Below are 14048 nucleotides of genomic sequence, written 5' to 3' on the forward strand. Positions count from 1 at the left end.
TTCTGGCCTCTCAACAGATAACCCTTCATTGTGGTTGCACCTATGGTACGGCTATTTGTATCACTGAGGCACTCATAGTTATTCAGTTTAAAAAGTTTTGTTGATTCTGAATAAATCTTTTTAGTAGCTATCTTGAGCAATTTTTGACACAATCACTGTCCGTGAAGAGAGAGGAACTTTTTGCTAAATTGCAGTACATTTTTACACTTATTTATCTTGCAATTTCTGATACTTTACATGATTTTTAACCATCATTTAATGGCATGCCAATTCTTGTTTCAAGCAAAAAATTTTCTCCTTATGACAATTCTGACAATACAGAATGTGGACTTTCTGAGTGCTCCATTTTATATTCCTCGGGGATGGATATGACACTTTTTCAAATTGCATTATTCTGAACCCTATTATTCAGTGTACAGTTTACAGCCTGCTGATAACAACAGTTGAAGCCATTGGGCTCTAGGATCCTGAGACAATGGCCATGTAAGTGTGAGAGTTGTGTTTGTTTGAATGTGTGTGTGATTTCTACTGTAAAAGAAGGACTTTGCTCAAAAGCTTTAATATTTTGGTAGTCTTTTTCATTGTGCCTGTCTGTGACTCAATGCTGCCTCTATAAGGTGAGTAGCAATCTATCCTTTGCATATTGTTGTTATTCCAACTTTATACATAATTTACCATGAGATGAGTTCGAGGAAACAACAGTGATGGGGGCCACCCACAGATCAGTGGTGCACCACAATCAGTTTACAGGTCATTGTCTGTTCATCATTGACACAGAGCAACTGTGGCTTATGTTTAAAAGAACAGATGACCAAGCACTGGGCAGATACACACCTCATAGCTCAGTTCATGATGGGCGAGACTCTTCATGGTACACAGTCACTGTAAAGCAACTCTCAAGAAACAGCAACTATTGCATAACAGATATAAAAGATCTACAGCTATAATGATGCTGAAAGAAACATGTTGCCTGCCAAAAGTGCAATCCACAAAGCATTTAACTGTCTGCTTTAGGATTAAAATGAGAGTCAGATGCTGTGACCTCTATAGTTGCCATATTGCTAAACTTTTGCTGGTCATGCCTCCCTTGCTCAGATTGTCCCATCTCTTGTGCTGGACCATGCAGCAGTGCTAATCATTCACTGCTGGAGTGCTGATTACTTCTCAAATTTTGTTGTATAATACATGCTGTTAAATATTGCACTAGACTAATTTTGGACCACCCTTTCAAATGCACACATAAAATTCCACTTTAAAAACATTTTGTTTGCAACAAATAACAAATTGACTTCTTCCAGTAACACTGGGCATTGCATGACTCTTATTATGAGCTGTATTTGATTGAGCTAATTCTATTCATATATTACAAAAACAAAATTGCAAACATCTCCTGAAACACAAGAGAAAATGTACTTGACAACTGTTATAAGAGGCATACAGTATATATCAGTACATCACAGTCCTGTTTTGTGCAGAGATTGATAGTCATAAGATATTTGTTGACTATTACTTGAAAAAGACTGTTGTTACAAACCTGTACAACTTCAGTGATTGGAAAAGAGTAACGAAGAAACATGTTTTCTGTAGAGCCAATATGAATTTCATTCAAAAATATATCAGATACAGTGTCTATCCCATGAAACACCAAACTGATATTCTTGTTTGTTGTGCCTTTCACTGTAAAAAATAAAAGAAATAGAACAGCTAGGAAATGAGTATTTTGTTTTAAGGAATACATATGTGAAAGAAAAAAAGCATGCACTGTGCAATAGTGTGAAACATACCATAGAATGTTGTTGAATATGTCCAATTGTCATAGGACACCCATCGTAGATTTAAATCATTGAAACGGTAATGGATGTCAGTTGTAATAATTCCAGCTGCCCTGAGGTCTGACAAGATTCCACCAGGTACACGGCCTGGTATCTTAATACCTGTAAAGAGGTAATTTTCATGGTATTAGTACAATACTGTTCATAACATTTTTTTTTGTCCCTGTTGTGTTGTCCTTTTAACTGAGCTGGATACAAAATTTTTCTTCTTGGTTACTTTTGATTCATTACCACAACTGTCAATATTAGTCAATAAAATGAAATCTGATGGAGAAATGGAAATAGATGTCACATAGGCTCTAGTACTGATCCTCACAAGCAGCTTCTAATCAAATTGTGGATCTACGGAGCGTCATCTCAATTGTGCAATTGAATTCATATTTCCTGTCAGAGAGGACCCAATCTGTACTAACAGACAGAAAGTCATTGAGTAAAACTAGTGTGATATTTGGTATTCACCAAGTATTATGGGTCCTCTGCTGTTTCTAATCTATATAAATGTTTTAGGAGACAATCTGAGCAGCCGTCTTAGATCGTTTACAGATGATGCTGTCATGTGCCACCTAGTAGAGTATTCAAATGATCAAAACAACTGCAAAGTGATTTGGACATGATATCCCTATGATATGATTTGGCAGTTGACCCTAGATTATGAAAAGTGTATGTCATGCATACGAGTACTACAAGAAATCCATTACATTTTGGTTACACACAAATCTAAAGGCTATCAATTCAACTAAATACCTACAAATTTCAATTACAAACAACTTAAACTGGAACAAACACTTAGATAAAGTTGTGGGGAAGGCAAACTAAAGACTGCATTTTATTGGCAGAGCACTTAGATGATACAACGGGTCTACTAAAGAGCCAGCCTACACCACATTTGCACATCAGCTACTAGAGTATTATTGTGCAGTATGGGATCCTTACCAGATAGAACAAAGAATATCTAAGAAGTTGAAAGAAGGTCAGCTTTTTTTGTATTACTGTGAAATGAGGGAGAGAATGTTACAGATGTGATACACAAGCTAGGGCAGCAATCATTAAAACAAAGTCATTTCTCATTGTGGAGAGATCTTTTCACAAAATTCCAATCTCCAATGTTCTCCTATGTACGCAAAAACGATTTTTTGACACCCACCCACACAAGGAGAAATGACCACTGTAATAAAATAAAAGAAATCAGAGCTCAGACAGAAGGATTTAAGTACTCATTTTTCCTGTGCCCTGTTTGAATGTGAAATGGTACAAAAATAGAGTGAAAGTGCCAGCCATTGAAGTGTGAACTACAGAGTAGTCATGTGGATGTTAATGTAGATATTGCATAAATGGTTCCCAAGGACAAGCTGAAGGCTCTTCAGTTACAGCCTACACGATTTAATAATACAATGACATAAATTGTCTGAACAATTGTGGGGCCTGCCAACTGATTGTAAAAGACAGTCTACAAAGTCTGCATCATTGTAGACTAAATTCACACCATCCTGCATTGTAACATAATCATTTTTGATTTCAATATGGTCCATAAAACTGATCACTCAACATAAATACTGAAGTGGAAAGTCATCTTGAGATGTGGCAACTGTACGAATGGTACTGGTTTACCATTGGCTCAATGATTCGATCTAAGTTGTGGTCGAGTGCTAAGTCTTTAAACCAAACATAATCTGGTTCAAAGGAAATATGTCAGTGAAAAAGAAATATCAAATCAGAGCTGGGATGAAGACATTGTTATAGGAAAGTCATATATCTATGACACTCCATTCAGAAAGATACCTCCATAATGAGTGTGGCCTAAGAAGTCAAAAACATACATAAACCCAAAATATAAAACATGATCACGACAGCACTAATGAATAAAATGTTCCATTTTCATCACTGTTATTTACATTAACAATACAATTGTATGCATTTGACTACATAACAACAAGGGAATCACATTTAGAAGATCATTCATACATAGAACCTTGTCAAGTTCTTGTGTACATTCACAATTAGTCTGAACAAGATATTTATCATTTGAATTTACAACATCACACAATATACTGCACTGAATTGCAAATGAAAACATCCAAAGTGACTTGGCAATAGGTTTTACATGTGCTGCAGTATCTCTGCAAGAAAAGTTAAATGGAAATGGTGTGTGTGTGTGTGTGTGTGTGTGTGTGTGTGTGTGTGTGTGTGTGTGTGTGTGTGTGTGTGTGCATTTTCCTTTTCTTTTATATTGTCTTGTTGTCTATCCCAAGATGGGCTCTCATATTTTTTTCCTTCCATCCATTTCTCTAAATTTTGAAAAAGAGGCCGTATGTTTCAAAATGTCCATTCCCATTATCATCTTTTGATTATGACTGTTTTGACTGTGGCTATCTTGAAGGGTTTATAAATAAAGAAGATTAATTGTATGTCACTTTTTATTTACTTCTGACACATTGCAAAAAATGCAGACAAATAATGATAGTTATTATCAAAAGTCGGTCACTATGAACACCAAACATACATCAAAAAGTAAAATATATTTATAAACTATAAAAACTTACTGTTGTTCTGGTTTCTAACTGTCCATGTACCATCTAGTTGTTTACTGTTTAATGACATATGCTGAATGTAAGCTGTTGCACTTGACAGGAGAATTGTAACAGTTAAGACTTCCAGTTCCAGTAGCCTCATTATCTTTGATCTGTGGATGAAATAAATTTATGTTATAATTCTATTGTTTTTAGAATAAGAACAACACACTTTCAATACTCCACATATTTTAATTGTTTACATAATTTAATTGTTTACATAATTTTCATTTACTCTTAACAATATAAATCTGACTTGACTGATCAAAGGTAAGGAATTGTCACCAGTCTCTCTTATGAATATATTCTTTAATATATTGCACAAATAAAGTAAATTATTACAATAAAAGACAACATTACTGGCCAAATATGTAAAACTACTGACAGACACACATAAAAGTAAGAATGATATGAAACTTCCTGGCAGATTAAAACTGTGTGCCAGACCGAGACTCAAACTCGAGACCTTTGCCTTTCGCAGGCAAGTGCTCTACTGACTGAGCTACCCAAGCACAACTCATGTCCCGTCCTCACAGCTTTACTTCTGCCAGTACCCCATCTCCTACCTTCCAAACTTTGCAGAAGCTCTCCTGCAAACTTTGCAGAACTAGCACTCCTGAAAGAAAGGATATTGCGGAGACATGGCTTAGCCACAGCCTGGGGGATGTTTCCAGAATGAGATTTTCACTCTGCAGCAGAGTGTGCACTGATATGAAACTTCCTGGCAGATTAAAACTGTGTGCCAGACCGAGACTCGAACTCGGGACCTTTGCCTTTCGCGGGCAAGTGCTCTGCCGACTGAGCTACCAAAGCACCAAGCCCCATCCTCACAGGAGTCATGTTTGGGGCGTGAGTTGTGCTTGGGTAGGTCAGTCGGTAGAGCACTTGCCCACGAAAGGCAAAGGTCCCGAGTTTGAGTCTCGGTCCGGCGCACAGTTTTAATCTGCCAGGAAGTTTCATATCAGCACACACTCCGCTGCAGAGTGAAAAATCTCATTCAAGAATGATATGCTTTCAGAACTATAGTTCCTTCCTCAGGGAAGACAGTGATAGCTTGTGGAAGATTTAAAAGATTTGAACCTGCGACCATAGCAGCAGCGCAGTTCCGGACTGAAGCGCTTAGAACTGCTCAGCTGCCAGACTAGTGAATTACTCTCCTATGCATAGGCTGCCATTAACATTACAACATAAATGGCTGCTTTTGGAGTGTTGCCATGACCAGAAAGCATGAACTGATGATGAATAGCAATGCACTATGTTTGGTAATGTATCGCATTTCTGCACTACTCTGGATGACATTGAGAGTGTCTGCAACCTCTGGGCAGGTCCCATTCATCCATTATTTTGAAGCGGTGTGGTTGTGTTGCTCCTGGTGTCACAGTATGACTTCAGACCACAAGAAGTGTTGATTTAGGGAACTCTGATGGCATAATGGTATGTAATTGACAACCCATGTCCTGATGTGATGGATTATACCAGAGAGAGATGATCCAGGACTTCACTTGAGAAATTCATAGTCTTGGCAGAGTGAAGTATTGAGGCATTCAAGATCTGTGTGGTTGTTTAGAAGAAATGCCTCAAGCATGGATGTGCGTGATGTCCTTAGGTTAGTTAGGTTTAAGTAGTTCTAATTTTAGGGGACTGATGACCTTGAAAGGTGGCTACACTGAGCCACAGCGCCAGAGATCGCGCCAGAGTATTACTCCGCCGCCTCCACTGGCAGTGCTTGTTGAGAAGTAGCAGTAGTCAGTCGTTGTTGAGATGTGGTGGTAGTTAGTGCTTTGGAGAGAGGATGTTGATACCTGTAATATTTGAGGCCATGTTGTGTGCAGGTGTTTTGATAGGCTAGACACCAGATGCTGTTCGAGTGGAGCTATTGTAATGATCAGAGTACTTTTCGTCAAGATATATAAAGGTAAAAGAAAATTTTCTTATTTTTTTTATTGCAAATGTGTTAAACAATAATGCCCCTTGGTCACAGGTTCAGTCAACAAAGCATTTGGCTCGTGTTCCTGTATTAGACTGTATTTCTGGTTTCGATGTGCAATTATAGTATTTCTGTTTATTTTTTTTAATTACTTCAGTATAAATGGTATTTAAAATATCTTGTCTTATTGAGGAAGGACCGTGCCACATGTGTACGTTGAATCACACTTCCACACACAGAACAGTTACACTCGTGCTTTGGTTTCGTAGGTTTTATAGTTGCTGGGGACTTAATTAATTAATTGTGTTAACGGAAATTTCCTTTCATTCCTTGTTGTTGTTCTATGCAGTCAGATTGCGTAATAATACTAGTCAGGGCCAACCGTTTACGAGACTTCGTAGCCGGACAAACAGCTACTGCTAAAAATTAAAAAGTATTTGCATTCATTTAATTAAGCCCCCATGCACGTGGCGACCGCTGCTTCGGATCGTCCCTTGGAATTCTTCTGATTGTAAAAAATAGCAGACAGTAGTATTGTTGTAGTAATTTGTAGTTTAGTAATTGTAGTCTATATTGCATGTGTTTTTTTTTTTTTTTTTGCAGAATTTAATTTTTGTTGTCTTGTCTACGGGTTTGACAATTTAGTGCAATTATTTCATCGTGTTTGAGGGAAACATTTCGTGCGAATGGTATTGTTGGAGATATAGTGTCATTGTGTGTAATTTTCGTATAGTGACGAGTTTTGTATGTTTTGTAAATGATTACGCGATCAATGAAAAAGGCGAAAATGATGGGTAGTGAGAATGACGAAATTGTTAACATGGCGAACTCGCCAACACAGGAGAACAGTGTGATGAATAATGAAGTTGAAAAAAATTTAATAAGTCGGGAAAATAGTCCGGAACCATTTCAAACTTTTCACAATCAAAAAATTTTCAGAATACGAGATTAACGACAGAAGATTCTGGAATAGTATCGAACACAGATAGCTTTACAGCTTTGACGGAAGAAGTTGGTTTTGCGGGAAATGTTAGGGGCGAAAAGAATATTGAACCAGTTAATATGGAGCAGTTGATAGGTGTAATATTAAATTTGGGATCTGAATTAAAAACACGGTTAGACTCACAAATAGGAACAATTAGAACTGGTATGGGAACAATGGAAACACGGTTAGACTCACTGGGATCACAAATAGGAACAATTAGAACTGAGATGGGGACAATGGAAACACAGTTAAGATCTGAATTAAAAACACAGGTGGGAACTTTGGCAACACAGTTAGAAACTGATATGGGAACAATGGAAACACGGTTAGACTCATGATTAGGGACATGTTTCAAAAACATGAAAGATGAATTAAAGAAAGAAATTAGAGAAGAGGTACAACCGATTTTGAATTCTCACAATAATAGATTAATTGCAGTAGAGATTAGACAAAAGGAACAGGATAGAGAACAGGAAGAAAGACATCGCGTGATAGTACAAAAATTTTCAGAGTTAAATTTACAATGTGCACACGATAAGGAAGAAATATTTGAGAGAATCAAGGAATCCGTACCAAATGACAGATTAAATAATCTAACACAACAATATGAACAGTTAACTACCAAATGTGTCAATACTGAAACCCGAGTCGCGACACTTACGGAAGACGTAAATAAACAGAAAGAAAAAATAGGTGACTTATCGGAAAGAGTTGAGGAGATTTCAGATAAATTGACAAGTCTTAGTTTAAATGGGGACAGAGATTCGGATGATACAGTTCCATTACCATTTGCAGAAACCGAAGAGTACCAGAACATAAATAAGCATGTTGAAAATCAGGGAAAATTTAATGAACGCGTTAAAAGGGAATTCGAGGCATTACAAAAGCAAGTCAAACAAATTGAAGGCGAAATCGTAGGAAAAGACAGCAGAAGAAATTTAGAATCACAGATAGCAGAGGGCTTTGAAGAAAATAATTTGTTTCATTTACGGGATGCAACAAGAGAGCGCCAGGCGCATGAACTCGACAATAATCGACATTCGGACTGGAACAGTCGCGGTAGGTCTTTGTCGCCACGAGGAGAAAACTTTGACTATAAACACTTCTTAACTGTTCGGAAATTTAAGATCTTTCGCAATTCTAAGAACGACATACATCCATGTTCATGGTTAGATCAATTTATGTACGCACTTCCACCAAATTGGCCACTAAGTCACAAACTGGAATTATGTGTGGATATTTAGAAAACGAACCGGCGACGCGGATGCGCGCACTTATTAGAGATTGTAATAATCTAAATGATTTTTATCATGCATTTCTATCGGCATATTGGTCAGAAAAGACGCAAGGCAGAGTCAAACATAGTCTTATTATGCAGCGTAATTTTAAACAGTCTGAGTTCCGCACGCCGGCAGAATACTTTGAAGACATGATTCGAAAGAATCAATTCCTGTCCAACCCTTATAGCCCGACTGAATTAATTCGCATTTGTTTAACTAAGCTGCCACAATCCATAAGACAAATTGCTTTAGCTGGAAGATGTAAAGACGACATTGAGACTTTTAAGACTTTGCTACAAGAACTTGAGTATGACAACGACGACGGGACTTCTTGTAATTTTTTCAGTAACGGTAATTACAATAGATTTTCAGAGAAAAGGGATAGTGATCGGAACGGACGTTATAGCGGTAATTTTGAGAATGACAGACGAAACAGACAGGACAATAGATATCAGCCTTATGACAATAACAGACGTTCTAACAGAAATTACACAGACAGTTATAATAACGGAAATTCCTACCGGAATGATCAATCATACGGAAACAGTAATTGGTATCATCAAGACAGAAATTATTCATACAGTAATAGAAATTCTTACTACAGAAATAACCAGGGTAGTAGATACAACAATAATTTCAGAAGTGACAGTCGAAATTACACAAGAAGCAGTCAAGCAAATAGACAGGAAAATAGAAATTTTAATAACAGACACAACCAAGAATTTGCATCTAACAGACAGGAGGGGCCTAATTGGCATCCTCCACGTGACAGAACTTCAGAGAGACAAGTGCAAATCGTAGAAATTGATCCGCGAAATGACGCGAATAATCAAAGACGTGACGCAAGCAATCGACAATGACTTGTAGCTTCGGCTTCTGGCAGCAATATAGACGGTTCAGAAAGTAATAACACTACGATTTTACACTACGTACGCCTGGAAGACATGAGAGACATTTTGCTAGACGAAAAGGAAAATAATGTAGACGCATTTTTACATCCTGATATTGAAGTATGTGTGGGTAAGAATAAGTTCACTGCAGTTTTAGATTCTGGGAGCCCATTGAATGTCATTAGTGAATCAGTTTTTCGTATATGTGTAAGAACTATTGCTTGCCCTGTGTTACCTGTTTCTAAAACTACAATTCGAGGCGCTATTTCTGGAAAAAGTGTGGAAGTCAAACAACAGACCAACCTAAATTTCATTTGTCAAGGATACGAATTTTCCGCCAATTTTATTATTGTTCCATTACTCAGTACACAAATTATATTAGGTATGGAGTTTCTTAACACACATAAGGCAATTTTGAACTTTAAAGAAGGAAGTGTGAATTTGACTGTTGCCGGAATGCCGAAATGTTTGAAATTTTTCGAGTCTTTAACAAGATCTGAATCAGACACAAAATGTTTAAGGTTTCTTACTTCTGATGTTTTTGCTGAGCATTATGACGACAATGTGTTCATTCATGACAACGACAATAGATACAGAGACGCGATGGATGATATAATTAATAGCGATGAATTAATTAATGAAAAGGTTAAGAAAGCTGAAGTGCCAGATGACGTTGCAAGAGAAGAACTGCACCAAATTTTGACTTCACAGGCTACAGTATTTAGTCATCACACAGGAACTATACAAGGCTTACAATATTTGTTTAAAGTAAAAGAACACACACCATTTCGGGGGAAAACGTACGCTATTCCTTTGGCGTACAGAGTCAAGGTTAAGAGTGAACTTCAATACATGTTAGATCAAGGCATTATTGAGCCAGCAGTCAGTCCTTATACCAGCCCATTACACGTCGTTCTTAAAAAGGATGGGTCAATTCGTTTCGTTCTGGATTCCAGACAGATAAATAATATCATCATACCTGAAACTGACCGTCCACAAAATTTAGATGAACTTCTTCAACATTTCCATGGAATTAAAGTTTTATCCACGATTGATATGCGCGCAAGTTTTTGGCAAATAGAACTCCACCCTGATTGTAGAAAATACACTGCCTTTTTAGCCTTTGGTAACTGTTACCAGTTTCGGAAATTACCGTTTGGACTTACTGTATCTTCAGCAGCATTCATTCGTAGTTTAAACGAAATTTTACCTGTTTATCTTCGTGACAATATTACTTCATATGTTGACGATATTCTTATTGCTAAACATTCTTGGAGTGAGCACAACAAAATTTTGGATTCATTATTACGTATCTTTGCAAGAGTTGGCATTACAGTGAACTTGGAAAAATCTGAATTTGGTCGTTCTCAGGTGAAATTTCTCGGTCACATTATTTCTGCAGAAGGTATTCTTCCTGATCCAGAGAAACTAGACGCTATTCGTAATTATGCTGTTCCTACCACAAAACGTGATGTTCGTAGTTTCCTTGGTGTCTGTAATTTTCTTAGACGCTTTGTTAGATTGGACGATTTGGCCACACCTCGTTTATGTGAACTATCTGGAAAGAATTCTAATTGATGTTGGGATGAGGAAGCTCAATCAGAATTTGAACAACTTCGTGATGCTTTAGTTGCTGCTCCACTTCTTTCACATCCGGATTTATCTAACGATTTTTGTTTGGCGACGGACTCATCATACAAAGGCCTAGGTGCACATTTATTTCAAGAGATAGAAGAAAACGGCGTTGTAGTACAGAAGACTATTGCATTTGGAAGTCGTGTTCTCTCTAAATCAGAAAAGAATTATTCGATTACGGAACTTGAAGCTTTGGCTGTTGTTTGGGCTTTCACAAAATTTCGCATATTTTTGTATGGCAGACATACTAAGGTTTACACCGATCATCGAGCTCTGGAATTTCATATGTCAACAAAATTAACACATGGAAGATTGTCACGATGGGCGTTGTATCTACAGGAATTTGACTTTAGTATTGTTTACATACAGGGTTCTTCAAATATTGTTGCTGATGCTTTATCACGTGCACCTATGGGTTTGAAACAAAGTGCTGAGGAGGACTGCAAAGAAAACAATTATTGTTTGATGTATATTCAAGGTGTTGCGTTTGAGAATTTTATTTCGTCTTCGCTCCAGGACATCGCTAAGGAGCAAAACAAGGATCCAATCTGGAAGGACATTAAGGAGAAGTGGAGGAGAAAGGAAAGCGTAGCGATTAGACAGTATTATTTAGTTCGCAATGATATTCTTTTTAAACGAAAATCGGTCGACAACTCTGTTTGGTTAGTTTGTATTCCTGATGAGTGGGTTAATAAATTGATTTGGTACACACATTTCAGTTATGCACACTTTGGTCCCAGAAAATGCTTTCATAAATTACGAGAAAATTGCTACTTCAGTAATATGGAAAAACGTATTCGATCTGTTCTTGCCAAATGCAAATTATGTCAAAAGGCTAAGCCGCCAACTGTTTCTCACAGAGCACCGTTGTTTCCTATCATTCCAGCGAAATTAAAGGAGAAGGCTGCAGTCGATTTGTTCGGCCCAGTGGTTCGGTCTACTAATGGTTTTGCGTACATTTTAGTAGCAGTGGAATTGACATCAAAATATGTGTGTTTTACACCTTTATGCAAAGCAACAGCTCGTTCAGTATCTAACGCTTTCATCAAACATTTTCTTAAAGAAGTGGGTCATGTTGATAAGGTTATATCAGATAATGGATCACCGTTTCGCTCTAAAATTTGGCTTCGTACTCTACGGCGTCGTAAGATTAAACCAATTTTCATTTCACTTTTTCACCCTCAATCTAACGCTTCAGAAAGATGGATGAAAGAAATCAATAAATTGTGTCGACTTTATTGTCATCAGAATCACAGAACGTGGGATCAGTATCTTCATATTTTTCAAAACATTCTGAATGAACTCCCTAATGATTCAACTTCTTTACCGCCTACATTGATATTAAAAAATAAAGCACCGACAAATCGCATTTCTGAAATCGTTCCTTTTCCGCCTTCACGGAAACTGCGGCATTCTGAAGTTGTGAACCTGGCTCTGCAAAATATTGCGTCTGCGGCTGCTAGAAGAGAGAAATCAGCTAAACGTCCTGGTCGTTTAAAAACCTTGTCAGTTGGTCAAAAGGTGTTAATTAAGTCTCACCGTTTGTCTCACAAAGGAAGAGGCTTGTGTCGCAAATTGTTTTTGCTTTATAATGGTCCATATAGAGTTCGCAAAATTATTCATGATAACACTGTCGAAGTAGAAACTCTTAAATCTCGGCGCTCTAAAGAAATACATCATATATCAAACGTTAAAATTTTTGTGGAATGACATACTTTCGAGACATCAACAGTTATACGTAAACATGCAGAGAATACAAGGATACCGCGCCGTGTTCCGGCGGCGGCACATACTCAAAGCAACAGTCAAGTCTGCGCGCCGCACAAGGCAGTCGTTGACCGCAAACAATTACTTCCTACGTCACGCGTACCTACAGCTGATCGAGCGCTCAGTGCGAATGCACTGACAGCCGTAAACAAATACACAGTCTAATTTCTCTGATTAAATTCAGTATAAAGCTATAGTGACTTGATAAATTATGTTATTAACGTTCAGTATTTTTCAGGATACGGTTGTATAAAATATTTAAGACCTTCAGGTAAATTCTGTGTGTGTCCGACGTTAAGACGACTTGCTATCGAGAAAATTTCAGGAAGAATGTAATTTCGAAGAAGAAACTAATAAACTAAAAAGGTAACTGTTAATTGAGTTTATTTTTCAGGTAACGTATTTCCACTTAGGTACGTACTTTAGACGTAATTTGCTGCTCCCGATTACGTGACTCATACTTTGTGCTAAATTTCATGTTCTATGAATTTACTTGTGAAGCGACGTGCTTGCGTACATTAACTGATTTTGACAATTGATTAATGAACAGGGTTGTTACTTGTGTATATTATGCATGGCTTGGCTGCACTGCTTTTTCAGTGATGTCACTTTTTTTTATTATTATGTGCCTGCTGTGCTTATTTATTTAAATTATAACTGTCACCTGATTAATTGTGCTGATATGGTTATATGTAAGTTACACTTTGTGATTTATCTGCTTGCGCCTTCATGTTTACTTATTAAGATTACATATGAACATTTATTTGCTTATGCTGATATGATGCTAATAACCTGTTTATTATGTAAGATATATATTTGCTGCTTTGCGTATGGATTGCATATTTACACATTTCTGTATTGCTGTCATAACTACTCTTTAATTTGGTGTATATAAATGCTGATATACTGTGTACGAACATGGAGTTTAGGTCACACTATGGTATTAATTATAGATTGTTTGCTTGGCAGAGCCTCGTTGTAGTAATTGTGCTGCATCCACTTGTTGACATTCTGTTCTCTACTGGTATATTTACTTACTATTGCATGTTTTGCTTACGCTCAGTGCCTTATATTTTTAAGATAAGAAAATGAACTACTATAATTCTATGAACGACGTTGGTACAAGAAACTTCATTGAAGTCACATGAGCTGGAGGTTTTATGGA

The 14048-nt window shown here is 37.2% G+C and overlaps 1 protein-coding gene across 1 annotated transcript in view; it reads right to left on the minus strand.

Moving 5' to 3' along the window:
* Positions 1-14048, minus strand: part of LOC124789643 (beta-mannosidase) — a 244783-nt gene that overhangs the window by 148748 nt on the left and 81987 nt on the right. Inside the window, exons 2-4 of the mRNA XM_047257076.1 lie at positions 4373-4512; positions 1785-1934; positions 1535-1677 (exon numbers count right to left, since the gene is read on the minus strand). Coding sequence (XP_047113032.1) covers positions 1535-1677; positions 1785-1934; positions 4373-4502 — 423 coding nt within the window. The 5' untranslated portion in view covers positions 4503-4512. The remainder of the gene's footprint in view (positions 1-1534; positions 1678-1784; positions 1935-4372; positions 4513-14048) is intronic.

This window comes from Schistocerca piceifrons, chromosome 1, assembly GCF_021461385.2.
Source record: "Schistocerca piceifrons isolate TAMUIC-IGC-003096 chromosome 1, iqSchPice1.1, whole genome shotgun sequence".
In the NCBI taxonomy this organism is placed as follows: Eukaryota; Metazoa; Arthropoda; class Insecta; order Orthoptera; family Acrididae; genus Schistocerca; species Schistocerca piceifrons.